Below are 15,758 nucleotides of genomic sequence, written 5' to 3' on the forward strand. Positions count from 1 at the left end.
AGGATTCTGGGAGCTGTTGTCAACACCATCTGGGAATCCCTGTTAGAGGGAACACTGATCAGATTTTCACTGTTATTGTTCTTAACAGATTTTAACTCAATAATCAGATCAATAATTCAATAATTTTCTGTTCAAATTTTCCATATTGGTTAATTATTCAATAAAATGAATAATGTTTGAAGTTAACATTATACAGCTTTCAAACTGTTCTTTTACTTCCTTTTTCCAAGCAGAACCCAACAAAAACTTTATTTCAGTACATAACAAGAAAGAAAGAAAGAAAGAGGGGGAAAAACTATATTCACACAGTATATGTAACAATGTAACTTAAAACTACACTTTTGCAAGCACAATAATAAAAAATTCTCTTACATGTATAAAAATAATATTATATATTTTGAAGAATTTGTTTGTGCAAAATAAAATCAAAATAAAGTCACACTTCCCAATTACCTACAGATACCAAATTTTGCATAAACAATCTTGCCACTTTAAGTAGCAGAATACACAACTTTTTATGCTGGAATATGCTGGGGGAAAGCTATAAATAACTTTTTATGCTAAATGACTTTGCCTGATCAATAACAGGCCTCACCTACTAGTAACTTATAACTATATTATATCACAAATTATATTAACATAACCAGAAAACAGTATATTATATACCAAGCACACAATATATACAGTAACTTACCTGACATTTCAAGGCTGCATGCCAATGACCTTGTGTGAAAATACCACATAAAGTAAGACCCTCTGGCAGTGTTTTGTTAAATCGACCATAAACAGTTGCCACCACCTGATTTACAAGAGCCTAATCATTGAAGAAAAGCAGAAAATATGCAATGTAAATGTACACCACTAAAAGAACTTTTATACACAGGCACGATTCAACCAAAGTGAAACATTTTGACATCTTTTTGAATTGAACAGTAGAGTTAACAAACCTTTCTACTGAAATTAAGAGGGTTTAAAGGGTGTTTAACTTTGGCTGGATGGTGCCCGCCTCTGTGATTTAATATAAATCAGATCAAACTGCTTGTCAATATTATAGCCTATGATCAGTAAACTAAAACTAGAGAAATCATTTTTCATTATACTATACTACTACGATTTATAGTATAGTCTAGCATAGATGGTGGTGGGACAAAGCAGAGCCTCCTCAGCAGATTACTTTTAAAAAATCATTCTGAACTGGTCAAAACCAATTCAAGGAGATCTTGTACAGATAGGAATGTGCTCGAACTGTGGCTTGAGCACTGGTTCAGAGTGGAGAGGGGCGTGGGAGCTTTAAGAAATATGAGAGCAGTACTTACCTGCTCTCTGCCATTCCATGCAGCTTCCTGCTGGTGGAGACACTTAGCCCAATAATCACAGCGTGACACCAGCACACACATGCATGGCGCCATGTGTATGATGGTGACGGCAAGGGGATTCTTAGACTAATCGCCGCCCCAGCAGGAAGATGAATGGTGTGGCGAAGCGAAGGTAAGGCACTGCTCTCTTCTTTCTTAAAGCTCCCAATTTCCTCCCCTCACTGAGGACCACAGTTCGAGCACATCCCTACATACAGATATTATTTGCTGGGAAGACTCCACTGTGTGTCCAGAAAGTACAGTAGGTGGGTATTACAGATAAGGTCTTCTCAATTATGGCACCTAGATCTTAGCATTCCTCCCCTTAGGAAGGCAGTCTAGCTCCTTCCCCATTAGCCTTTGGTAGGACAACAGAGACCATTTTGCTTAGACAGGCCTTTGATTTCAATTGATTTTGTGCCCCTGAATTATTTTGCTATCTGTTTTCTTTTGCTATTTTATTTATACTGTTGGTGTTTCTGTGTTCTCTTTTTTAATTACTTCAGTGTGTTATTTTATTTTTAGTGATGCTATTATGTTTGTTTTAATGTATTTTCTTGGCTGTGTACTATTTTGGGGGATTTTGCTGAAAAGTGGTCTACAATAATTCAGCACTCATAATGCATTTTCAAATGGAGCAGTAAGTCATGTCCTACCTGTGTAGGTACAACATACACAACCGTGCCTTCATTGCTATCTCTCAGGATTTTTTCTACACAATAGTAAGAAGCTTCTGATTTTCCAGATGATGGAGGAGCAACTATCACTGCAGATTCATTATTATCCACTATGTCAAGAATTTCTCTCTGTATATAAACAACAATGTGGTCCACATATAAACAATTATCTTGATTATACAATCTCCTGTTCACAAGTATATGCATCTTAATACTCTATATATTATATTTATTAAAATTTCTTAATATACCTAAAGTTCAACAAGGTACAGTAATTCCTCACTAACCACAAGGGTTCTGTTCCTGGAAACCCTTGCAGTTGGCAAATTTGAGAGTTAGAGGACACAAAGCGACCAAAAACAAAGTTAAAAATTGAAAGAATCGCCCCCTGACCCCCAGAAATGACCCCCCTGAACCCCTGAAAATCACCCCCAAATTTCCGTAAATGACCCTCTGACCCCAGAAATAACCTGACCCCTGAAATTACCCCCCAAAGCCCCCAAAATGTTTTTAGGAAATTGCCAACCACGGATACTCAGGTCGTGGTTGGTGAGGGCGGTCGCAATTTCCCAGTCACAGACGCTCAAATCCATGATTGAGAAAACCGCAATAGGCAAGGAACGACTGTATTTCTTTAAAATGTGTCTCATCCTGCCTTTCCCAATTATCATCATGGCTTAGAAGAAAAAGCATTTTTAGTTGTATATAAAAGCAGTTCAAAGCCTGTAACCATGGTGTAGTGATCAGCTTCTGATCAGCCCCTCCCTTCTCCTAAAGAGTGAATCAGAAGTGAACCCTGTCCTGACAGGTTGCGAGCTCTAAGGATCAGCTACTCAGCACACAGTGTACCCACTGTGTACACCTAGACCTAGAAGGCTATGAGGCAAGAAGAGAAGCGTTTCTTTATTCAGTTGAAGGCTTGGCTAGCAACCAGACATGTTTCCAACAAAATGGCTGTAGAGGAGGACTGCAGTACTCGGAAGATAAGACTGCAGGGGCTTGAATTCTCTCCTGGAGTTTGGGTGAGTTCAAAGGGGGCTTTTGGAAGTTTAGCCTAGGGAATAGTTTGTTAGTTAGTTTGTGTTAGACTTCCATTTTCCTTTCATGTGCTCTCTATATCCCTGCAACTGGTCTTTTGTTGTTTTACCTAGAACATAACTAAGCTAAGAAAGCAATAGCCAGTACCCATCCATCAGAGTTGAAAGTCTATGTAAACTAGGTGCTTCTGTATTTCCATGCATCCATATTCTTTGCAACTGGATAACCACAATTTTTAAAGTGTGCCACTCCAGTATCTGCTGGAGTGCTTTTTGGAAGGAACCTTGTAATCTACTGAGTATTTTTACCCGTAACTAAAAGCTGAGAAAGCCCAGATGGAAACAGTCTGTAGTATTTTAAATAAAGTTTATTATTCTTTTTTGTTCTTTGTAAATTTAATCAGCCTCTTTGAGTGGATTTTTAACTCAGGAAAGGGGTGGGGGCTTGAAAGGGGTTTGCTCTGGCGAAGTACATGTGTCAATTTGATCATCCAGCTACCAAGTTTTCTCACCACGTGTAAGCTTGCATGTGGAACAGGTTTTGTGTGTGTGTACTTTTCCAGTAGTAAGGAGAAGGAGAGTCTCCCTGGAATTCCACCCAAATCCAGTGGGGAGGGGGTTAAACTCTGTAATAATTGGGTGCTGGTGGCAGTGAATCAGCTACTGAAGAAACAGGAAAGTTTAAAGGAACAGCCTTTGTGGGTGAAAGCATAGAGGGGCTGAGTTGACATTTCTTCTTCCCCTCACGTGGGCTTGCCTTAGGACAAAGGCTGGGTTAAATCTGCTACATATGGCAACACAAGATAAAGCCACAAAATAATATACTATTCATAAAGTTTATCATACATTAACCAAAGGATTTCACAAACAGCAGGGCCTTATGCAAATGTTTGAAGTTCAAGAAAAAGGAACACTATCACCTGTAGAAAGTAGAGATGTGCACAAAACCAGTTTGCCCGGCTTGGCTCGAATCCAGTTTTGGCATGTTCAGTTTTGCCCCCCTGAATGTGGGGTCCGGTTCAGTTTGAATTTGAAACATTTCATGCCCAGTTAGGTGCTGGTTGACATTAAATTCAGGGTATTAAAAGTTAGATTTACCACTGCCGAGGGCTTTGGTGGCCTTGGGGTGGGGGGGTGTTGCTGCAACTGAGGTTGGGGGGGGGAGTTTCCTGGCAGTTCTCCCTCTCCCATGTTTGCACACATGCCAGCCTTTTGGGGGGTACCGTGCATGCCCGTGGGCCATTTGCATGACCCAGGTCACCCAGTCACACAGATGGCCCACATGCATGTGCGACACCCTCCAAAATGGCCACCACACACATGCAGAGGACCAGAACAGCCCCCAAATGGGCTGAACTGGCCCTTGGAGACTTGGGGGTGGCTGGCGGGGGAGGTGATCCGCTGGAGACCCCCAGTGGCCACAGCAGCAGCACCCCCGAGTTTGCCGAAGCCGTCGGGGTTGGAAAGTCTAACTTTTAAAATTGAATTTCATGTCAACTGGCACCCCCGAACCAGCCCAGGGAGTTAGTTTCAACCTCGAGCAGAACCGGGCCCGGTTTGGTTTGAGGTCAAGCCTTCGAACAAAACCAGCTCGATATCAAGCCATTTCACACATGCATAGTAGAAAGCTGCAGCACAATACTGGAGCAATGATAAAGATATCTATACCAATTGCAGCAGGTATTCTAACTTCCTGAAATAAAGGAACCTGGAGTAGAAATCTGGAAGATAGCAAAGGCAAAGAAAATTATAGCAGGGGTCAGGATCTCTTGGTGGTACCTAACCATGCCAACCCCTTATGCCTGTCCTGGATCCCAGACAAATCAGGGCTCAAGAGACAGGTATGCACTTTCAAAGAGAAGCAACACTACTACGAGTCTCCCAGTACTCGAGTGAAATGTATGCTGATCAGCTTAGGGCAATGGTTCCCAAGCTGGGGGCCTCAAGATATTGCTGAACTACAATTCCAGCATCAACAGCCACAATAAATTGAAGCTGGGTTTGCTGGGAGTTGACATCTGGATTCCCCCAGGTTGGGAACCACTGCCTTAGGGGAATCCAGCATGTACTCTAGAATGCTATTATTCATATAGGAACATAGTGGGTACTATGCAGGGCCTCTCTCCTTCCCTCTGAGACATCCATGGAATGCAGCTGAACCCCACTACAATATTTCTGCGCGAATATGTGGTTTGGACACTAGATACTCTTGTGCAATACACAACACAGAACTGAATGGGAAACATGAAATATGTCAAGAGGAGAGAAGTATCTTAGAAAGATCTGGGCAAAATAAGCTAACACGCTTTTTTGAAAATGTTAAGAGTCTTAAGTGAGGTCTTAACTGAATGAAATGCAGATTCTCACACAATCTGGTTGGACTATAAAATCCAAAATAGAGATCATAAGACAAGTTTTTGATATTAATTTGTTTGTGCAATTTCTATACTGCCTTTCATAAGATATCACAAAGCAGTTTACAAAATTAAAACATTTAATCAGTTAAAACAATAAAAAACAAAATTCCAGAACACATCCATAAAAAGAGACAGAATAACAGAGACACTAAGAACCCTGGCAACCCCTATGGGGTAAAAGCCTGAACAAATAAAAGAGGTCTTTAGTTGTTGTTGTTTTTAATATGATTTTTTGTACCATTCCAAAATCATATTTATAAATTTCTCCAATTATTTTCTTACATAATACAAGACAATAGAGTTCACAGTATACGGTAATACCTGCCATGTATCTGGAATAAAATGCTGCACCCTGGGATCTGGATCATCTCTCTCTTCTCGTATCAGATATTGGCCCATATATTCTAGCTGAAATCGAGCTGATCCTATGCCAGTAGCATACGGGGACAACTTCTTTGTAAATGCTTGTCCCTTCTCCCCTTGAACCTAGAAGCATTTAGAAATCTTAGTTCACCTGAATAATTGAGAATTACTTCATGGATTCTCAATTCCACATTTTCTGAAATGTTTTAAGAGGCATGATTAAAACCGGAATTACTTCTTATCAAAGCAAAAAGCAGTTGTGTGGAGCCTAATTCTGACTCAGACCACCGCATGTGGGGAGGGGGACATTTGGTGCTTCACATCAAAAATTCCCACACTCTGAAGTGGCTATTTGCCACAAACAGCCAGTTTAGGGACAGTCACTCAGTTCAGGAGAGAGTGTGGTTTTCACTAGGAAAACAGCACGAGGGGGAAATTTTAATTTCTCAGTGCACCATGGCCCTGATCAGGATTAACCCGTCCACAAAACTGCTTTTTGCTTAATAAGAAGCACTTCCAGTTCTAAGCATGCCTCTTAACATGTTTAGTAAAATGTGTAATTTGGCCATTAGTGTTATTTTTTACATAGTATACATACACACATCTATCAGAGAAGATCAGTCTGACCTCAATCTGATATAAATATAGGTTTACAATTCTTCACCTTCAATTTGGCATTCCCATACTGATCTTGTTCCTGTACTTTCCCCCATCATTCCTTTTTCCTTGTGCATCTTGGGCTGCTTCAGACAATACCATCTACCATCCCCATCAGATCATGCAATGGGGGGAATGAGTGCACATGTCCCACATACTCTCACTGCATCCCACTACCACCTAGTCACATGGGGGGAAACGTTGCCATCTCCCCCCGATTTCCAGATATTTACCCGATTTAAAGCATGTTCCTCAGTGCCCAGTTAGCCCATTAACTTGTACAAATTATCAGCTTTCATTTTAAAAAAAGGAAAAAAAAGCTAAGCTCTAGCCCTTGTAGAAGTGGAGATAAGGAGCAAAACATGCAGTCACTATTTTGCTCAACTTCTGGAAAGGCAGGTGAAGTATAGGAGTCTGGCTAGAAGTAATCCCCCTGAAAAATATTGCCTTTGTTTTTTATCAGCAGAGGATCTCTATAGGGCAAGTTATCTCTACAGGGTTTTGGCCTGAATCTGAAAAACCCCGATTTTGCTCTTTGTTCAAAATCAACCGATCTGAAACATCCCAATTTTGTTCTTTGTTCGAAATTGCAAAATCCGAATCTGAAATATTTTGGATTTTAAAAAATGGCCTCAGGGCCAAACTAGTGGGTGAGGTTGGTAGTGCCCAATGGGTGGAAACTACCAACCAAATTTCAGAGGAACTGGGCAAAGGGCTGGTTTTTGGTGAATTTTTGAAGTTTAAGATTTTCCCCATAGGAAATAATGGAGGTTTCAGCAAAAGTATAACTTCATGTGGGGCGAAAGGGGGTGGCCCAGAACAGAGTAGGGTCGGTGGTAGTGCACAGTGGGGGCAAGGAAGCTGCCAGAATTATTTCAAAGAAATTGGGCAGAGGGCTGATTTTTAGAGATTTAATGGAGTTTACGTGTCTTTAAGGTTCTTCCCCATAGGGAATGATGGAGGTTTCAGCAACCCCATAACTGTACTTGGGGGCACCAGGGTGGCCCAGAGCAAGTGGTGGTGTCATAGGGTGCCAACATAGGGTGCCAACCACCCCCATGGGTTGCTAACCCATGGGGTACTGGGTTCTGTTGTTTCAGAGGTGTTTTGAGTGTAGATTCTCTGGTAGCATATGAGAATGGATTCATGGTTTGTCGACAATCTCATATGCTACCAGAGAATCTACTCTCAGAACACCTCAGAAACAACAGAACCCAGCAGCCCATGGGTTAGCAACCCGTGGGGGTGGTTGGCACCCTATGTGCACTACACCACCACTCGCTCCAGGCCACCCCAGTGCCCCCCAGGTGGAGTTATGGGGCTGCTGAAACCTCCATTATTCCCTAGGGAGGGAAATCTTAAAGATGCATAAACCTCAAAAATTCCTAATGAATCAGCCCTTTGCCCTATTTGGAATCTGGGTGCACCACCCCCTGGTGCACTGCCACCCAACCCACTGTTTTGCCCCTGAAGCCCCACATAAAGAAGCTCAAAGAGTGAAGAGAATGATGAACAACAATGACACTTAATTTTTTGGCACAGTCATTTGAGAATTTTGCAGTGGGTGTGAGCCTGTCCCTGTGGCACTAGCATAGCAGCACAACCCATTTGTGGATTCAAGCAATCTTTCAATAAACACGCTTCCTCTCCATGGAACAGTGACCACAGGTCACTTGAGATAGCAAGATAGACCAATGATCTGCCTTGGGACTATGGAACTGCTTCAAATGTTCATTTAACTGAACTGGAGTGAGCCATAGCCCCAAAAAATCAGCCTACTGTTCAGAATTGTTGAGATTTATCATCACTGCATTTAAGAAAGTGCAAAACCATGGATCATGGTTACAAGAAAGAGAGAAGCAACTAAGATTCCTGGGGATGTCAATAGATAGACGGGGTACCCCCCCCCCCTTTGTCTCCTGTAGTCCCATGTGGATGACTTGTCCTTGCAATGGCAAAAGTTGTGAACTACTGGCTTAGACATCATGTCCCACCAAATTACACTGTGGGCTAAATTACATTAGACTGCTCAGCGTGGGCAACAAAACTTAGACACCACTATAACTCATAAAAACCAGAAGAAAAACAAAATAGCTCTTCAAAAGACCCCTGAACAAGTCAAGAGATTCTTTCTAAACCTTTGGAAAGAAAAGCCTGTGTAATTTCAGAAGTTTCCTAACCAGCTTCTGGAAAAGCTTCTCCACGCAACTTATACCACGGCTTTTAGCAAGAGCTTTGGAACTGCATTGAGCTCCCAAAGATATTTGGGTCTTTCTGTCTCAAAATGTTGTCTTCCAAATCCCTTTGCAAGGTCAGTTTGCATTTCAATCACACGGAATACAACACATACTTAACTAAACCATTCATGCCCAACAGGGAAGCTCTGCCAGCTTTTTGCATATCTTATCTTCTGCTATCCACTCAGTGCCTCAGCTGGAGTGGAGAGTGTCAGAGAAGTCAATTTCAATTGCAATGCTTTTCTGAAGAACAAAACATTCCGTCCAAAACACAGTCATTTCGATTTGGAAACAAAAATCTCTGTTTTTTAATTCTTGATTTCATTTTGGTTACAAAACCTCCAAAATTTCCATTTTCAGGCACAAAACGTTTTGTACCCAAATTGAAATGCACAAGCCTATTCTAATGTTTTAAGGATTTTGGCTTTATAGTGCCTTCCATTCCAGACATGCCTACTAGAAGTAAGCTCTATTGGTTTCAATCAGGTTTTCTACCAAGTATGGATAAAAAGGGGGATTAACTTGCCTAGGAAACAAGAGGTTGTTGGTTTGAATCCCCACTGGTATCTTTCCCAGACTATACTGGAAACACCTATATTGGGCAGCAGCAATATGGGAAGATGTTGAAAGGCATAATCTCATATTGGCACAGGAGACGGCAATGGTAAACCTCTCCTGTATTCTACCAAATAAAAATCACATGGCTCTGTGGTTGTCAGGAGTTGACACCAACTCTAGGGCACAACTTTGTGTATAGGATTGCTGCCTTAACTGAAAAACATAGTGTACTTTTTGTTCTATTGCTATTAATATCTCAAACTTAGTTCAGTTTTTTTCTATATTCTTTTGGTTTTGTGTTTTTTCAACTATTGTTGGTAGATATCCAGTACAAATACAAGTCAAGTGGACAGTTTATCAATTAATCTGCATAATTTGCATATCGTGCAAATTATCTGCAAGCTAATTTGCATACCAAGCAAACTAGGTTGCCTGGATTTGGAAAGCTTGAATAGGGCAACCCTATGGGGAAAGGCTGGATCGCCAAACTGCCCCATGCTGCACAAGTTAAATACTGCTTTAAAGCAATATTTAAATCATGCAATGGGGGCAGTTCAGACATTCCTTTTGCACATGATTATGCAGTATGACACACCAGGATATATATGTGCCCATGCTCTTTATCATTTGATAGGTAGGGTTGGTGGGCGTCTAATCTGAACCCGCCCCTTGTCTTTTTAGCATTTAAGCCTGAAGACAAAGTCTGTGTCTCATTTGCATTTGTCCCATGCCTGCCACAGCAGTTTATTGGACTTTTTATTGATGTGCCTTTTGGAGACAGTGGCTCAACTGTTCTGCAGTCTTGGTTGTGCAGAACTGGGGCTACACCCTCACTCAGCCAAAGGCTAGTTGAGTAGCTGATTGCACATGCAGGGGAAAGAGGAGTGAATTTTGTTGCCCTCCTCCCTCCAAATGTAATTTTTTGCTTCAGAAATAGGTTCCTGAGGGCTGTGCAGCTCTCAGGGACATATCTCTAACAATGAAAAGTACTTTTGGAAGAAGGGATGAACAGGAAAATCATCCCTCTCTCTGCACATGTAATCAGCTGCTCAACAAATCTCTAACAGAGCTTGGAACAGCCCTCACTGTGAGGATGCAAGCTCCTGTTCTGCCCTACTAACACTGCAGAATGTGTCAGCCAACATTTGTATTAATAGTGGGTTAAACATATTTAGCTAAATACACACACTTATTTATATTTTCTAATGTGAAGAAATCGCTCTGGCTAGCAGACGGACCGTTCTAATGCACTGCTTTAACAGAAACAAATGTGCACTGCTGCTGTTAAAAGGAACAATCTATGCTTGGTAAATATCATAAAACCAAATGACCAGAGAAATCTCTTTGACGAATACATTATTATAAAGCGTCATAATACTCAAGAATAATATGTGGTAGGGTATACTTCAGAATGTCCAAAGCTGAATAATATGCACCGCTGTTTTGGAACTGTGTGGGCATGGTTGGTCCCCAGCACAGCCATTTCCACACAGTACCACATGCTTTCAGCATGGAAAAGGGGCTTTTTTTACAGGAAGGGGAGCCCCTGTACTGAACCAGCAATGGTTGGGAAGGCACCTGGAAAGCACTGGTAGGCGTCTACAGGTAATGCTGAGAGATGAAGCCCTTTCAATAGACTTGGGGGAAAGGACTACACTCAGTGCTCTTCATGTGACCTTCAGGCATCACTGGGGGTTCGCCTCCCTGCCGTGGAAGTGCACAGTACTGCACAGAGAAGGACATGATGGGAGTGGCCACCTCAGGGCAGTTCCAAATACGTGACACACATTATTTGGCTTCAGATCTTCTGAACTGCAGCTCTATGATGTAGTGTACCAGAGCACACTTCTACTCTCTTCTCTTACATAGGGAAGTTGAGCATCTTATTTAAGACAAAGCAGACTGGGAGCTGAGCCTCCCATTTCCGTAATGTTATCATGGATGCCTACCTTTTAAACTAAAACGTGGCATATACCAGTATATTTTATTACCTTGGTGTGTTTTGAAGTAGCAATCAAATTGCTAAATCCAAGATACCTAAGGTATTTGACAATCTGTTGGTAATCATCCTCCTTCAATACATCCTGATAGTTTGTAAGCAGTGAGTGGATTCTTCTCATGATTCCAACTACCAAGTTTAAGTTTTTCTGGGGCTCACCTTGAAAAGAAACATATAATTTTTTTTCTATAGCAATCAGATATCTTTATAGTATGAAAACATTATTATTTATTTGATAAATGGTAGAACAATACCTAATGATGGTTATTGTCCATGAGAAAGCTGCACCCATGAGAAGATCTTACCATGGTAATGAAAACCTATGGTCTAATCCATCAGCAGACAGTACGGCATAAGGAAATCTTGTTCATGAGAAAACAATACCAGAAAAAGAAAATCTCATGCTACATATGATGTAACATATAAAGTAACATATACTTTAAGGACTGAGATGACAGGCAAATGGGATGCAGTCATATGATGCCTGAAAAAGGAATCTTGGGAGGTTCATAATGGTTGCCCTCAAATATAAAGTTAACATTATGAATCCTAAAGTGTGATTTGCCCAAGAAAACAGCCATAATGCTCCCAGAAACAAATGTCTGGACTCATAATGCTTCTTCAACTATAAAGAGAGTCTTACAAATCCCAAAGCCACCTAATGGTGAAGCGGGGAAATGACTTGATTAGCAATCCAGAGATTGCCTGCTGTTCGAATCCCCACTGGTATGTTTTTCACCTATATCGGGCAGCAGCGATATAGGAAGATGCTGAAAGGCATCATCTCATACTGCGCAGGGGGTGGCAATGGTAAACTCCTTCTGTATTCTACCAAAGACAACCACAGGGCTCTGTGATCACCAGAAGTCGACACTGACTCGATGGCACACTACGAATCCCAAAATGTTGTATGCATAGCAGCACATCAGTTGATGAAGAAAGTATAGGGGACAGTCATCCTTTCCTCCCTCCCTCTTGCCACTGTCTCTATGGCATCAGTGGCCGCCAATAAATGGGTAGGAGGAAAGGGATAGGGTAGGAAGAAAAGGAAGACTGTGGATGGGTGGCAGCTTGGGAGTTGGCTCAGAGATGGGATAGAGATTGAATCCATTAGTATCCCTTACAGGGAATGGTGGGGAGAGGTGGACACAACTGGGTGCAAATCTAGTTGTATTGGCTCAGATTAAACCAAATTACTTCCCAATTTGGGGAGGAAATAGCCTGGCTTAATCTGAGCCAGCCAATCTGATTTGAGGAGCTTAGACATCACTAATTTAAATCTGCATTAAAATCCAGACTGAAGATTGTGCCACATGAGCAGCTGGCTAGGTCCAATTCTCACATAAAACTGAATAACATCATTACAATAGGCTGACAGGTCTGCAGCCATGTTTGGTTACTTTCAGGGGCCATTATCACAAATGTGCACAAATATGCATGTTCATTACATTCAGAATGGTGTCATGGGATTGGCTTTGCACAGAGATTCAAGTGAAGCAAGCCTGCAGGAAGGAATTGCAAGGGCTTTGTGTGCTTTATGACTGTTCTGCTTTGAAACCAGAATAGGCTTTTTGGTGCCAAACTGATTCAGTATAAGGCACATGTCAATTAATTTCTGCTACTCTCAAAGTAAGTTTTTGTTAGCATAAAAATTAATAAATGCAGAAATAATTAAACTAATAGATTAATTCTATATTAAGGTGCCCTGCATCTCTACACCATTTCTATAAATAGCATGCATGCATAAAGAAAGACACATATCCAAACAGAAAAGCCTGTTCAATTTCCCAGTTATGCTAACCACAAGACTACCGGAATGGTTTCAAGGGAACAGCTTTAAACCTCTTAACTTTATACACACCATTGTAACAACAACAACAACACAAAACCGCTTTTGACTCAAGGGTTAGAGGCTGCCAATCTATTAGGTCAAATAAATTCAAATCAAAACTCAAGATGAGACAATCCACACATTTTATCAATTCCCTTTTGTGCTTATGTTTATGAAATCTATAATCTAAGCTGGAACAGAGCTGGTCTTGCTTTGGACACTCCCATGGGTGCTGTAGACCCCTCCCCCAAAACACACACACACACCCGCCATGACTGAACATGGCATATACTGAGGAACTATTTATTAAATGTGCCAGTTTTAAATATGAACTTTGAAACACAGAGGCGGATCTAGGGAAAATAGTACCTAGGGCAAGCACTGAAATTGCGCCCACTGTCCAAACATCTGACACCCATCTTTCAGATTACTTTACCATAATATCAGCTCAAAAATACAAGTCAAGCTCGTTAATCTTTTAATATTTCAAAAACTATTTAGCAGTGGACATAGCCAGACCAAAAAATGCTGGAAAACTACAAATTTCAGTATGCTGGGGCTCATGAAGTACCCAAATACTATGTGGAGGTGTACTTGGAAAACTAAACAGAAGTGCCTGTCTCATTCTCTACTATGCATTGTAGCATCACTATTACATAAGGTTTAAAAATAAATGGAGAATTTGACTTTTCCCAGATACTCTGAAAATAATTAAAGGATATGCAGAGTAAACTGTGTCACTGCTTGGAATATATTCTAGTATTACAGAAAGACAGTTAAAATGAGAGAAAGAGAGCAAGAAACTCCCAGTGGGCCTTAATACTAAGGATTTCACACTGATTCAAAGACAAACTCACCATTAATAGCCATGTTATTAAGACATCACATTTAACTCACTTATCACAAGAAGCAAAGAAAGAGCAAATGAATACAATCCTAGCTGATAAGCTTCAGCTCAGTATTCACAAGCCCTGATTCTCTGTAGATAGTGCCAAACTGAATATGTGTACAGTGACATATTAATTTTTTTTTAGTTTTTTACCTCTAGCCCCTTTGGGGGGCTTCCTAAAGGCCATGGGGGGTTCTGCAAAGGTTCCCCCTCCCCTGCTGGCCTCTAGGGCCTCACAGGGTCCATATGAGCATGTGCGGTGGCCATTTTTAAATTTTTTTTAAATGGCCGCTGAAAACAAAATGGCCACCGCACATGCTCAAATGGCCTCTGCGAGGCGTGGCATGGCCAAGGGCATCACAGAGGCCATTTGAGCATGCACGGTGGCCATTTTGTTTTCAGTGGCCATTTAAAAAAAAATTTTTAATGGCCACCGCATATGCTCATATGGACCCTGTGAGGCCCTAGAGGCCAGCAGGGGAGGGGGTACCTTTGCAGAACCCCCTATGGCCTTTAGGAAAAATTGTGCCCCCCCTTTCAAGTGGCACCCAGGGCATGTGCCCTGCCTGCCTCACTCTAGATACGCCCCTGTGAAACAACACAGCAACCAACTGTGTCAGACTTCGTGTGCCTCAAAATAGAGAATGTGTGTTATCAGCAGTGACCAACTTCTGCATTCTCAGGGCCAATACATTCTTCAGACACATCAGCCTGTTGGCTGTAACAATCTCACCCCTACTTCAGGATGCCCAGGTTCTTTAAATAATATCTTAGTAAGTAGGGAGTGCACTTGGGAGTATGTTGTCACTGATTGTGTTAGGGACTAAAAATACATGTTATCCCTGCAAGAGTCCTTCAAGGCAGATCAGCAAGTAATAGCTATATAATACTATTCATATGAAATGCATAAGTCTTTTCTTCCTTTTGATATGAATTTGCCATCCCTGACAACTTGATATATGAGTGATGGCTCATCTCAAAAACAAAAACATGATTCAACATTCACATACCTTTATCTTCACAGTGTTCTTTCCACTTGTCAAAGCAAACATTCAGCCCAGCCATTTTAATGGCAAGTTTCACAGACTTATTTTGAAACGTTTTCACAATTGTTTCTAGATTATCAATTCCAGACTTAAAATTATCTTTTATTTCTCTTTCAGTTGACATACAGCTGTCATCCCACTGAATCTTTTCTCTTTTTTGTATTTCTTCAGCTCTCTTTTGTTTCTGGTTTTCCTCAATAATCATTTGTGCTTGTGTCTTTATGAACAAAAGAATAATAGAAATCAAAATACATATTTCACATTTGTCTTACATTTCAGATTGCAAGAGCAGTAGACCTTTTAATTTCCATTCGGGTCTAGCAAGTACTGGACCAGCACTCTCACTTTGTGTCATTACAAAATATTCATATAAATTGTATTTCACAGCCCACTGGCTAAACAGGATATATCCGTTCAATCATGGAGACTGTTGGAGATGTGTCCATAGATATTATTTTATGTAAGTTTGACAGGATTGTACTGTAATTAGAATATTTTAGGGAAACAGCCTGTATACAATTGCTTTATTATTTATGTTTCCTTTTTTTAAAATTTAATGTTTTTAAACATTTTATAACATTTTATATTTTGCAACAACATGCCCAATTCCCTCCAGCCCACTCCCATACCCCATATGTTTCCTTTTAGGCCCATTCTTGTTTTATACACACACACACACACACACACACACA

General features: G+C 40.9%; 1 protein-coding gene across 6 annotated transcripts in view; it reads right to left on the reverse strand.

Annotated features, from left to right (window-relative positions):
* The window catches only part of LOC128328403 (probable ATP-dependent RNA helicase DDX60), a 112,616-nt gene that overhangs the window by 44,236 nt on the left and 52,622 nt on the right, over window positions 1-15,758 (reverse strand). For all 6 annotated transcript variants that reach the window (XM_053258368.1, XM_053258364.1, XM_053258365.1 and 3 more), the window contains 5 exons: window positions 15,031-15,283; window positions 11,293-11,459; window positions 5,808-5,972; window positions 2,012-2,161; window positions 695-814 (listed from right to left, as the gene is read on the reverse strand). In XM_053258368.1, the coding sequence (XP_053114343.1) occupies window positions 695-814; window positions 2,012-2,161; window positions 5,808-5,972; window positions 11,293-11,459; window positions 15,031-15,283 (855 nt within the window). The remainder of the gene's footprint in view (window positions 1-694; window positions 815-2,011; window positions 2,162-5,807; window positions 5,973-11,292; window positions 11,460-15,030; window positions 15,284-15,758) is intronic.

This window comes from Hemicordylus capensis, chromosome 5 (genome assembly GCF_027244095.1).
Source record: "Hemicordylus capensis ecotype Gifberg chromosome 5, rHemCap1.1.pri, whole genome shotgun sequence".
NCBI lineage: Eukaryota > Metazoa > Chordata > Lepidosauria > Squamata > Cordylidae > Hemicordylus > Hemicordylus capensis.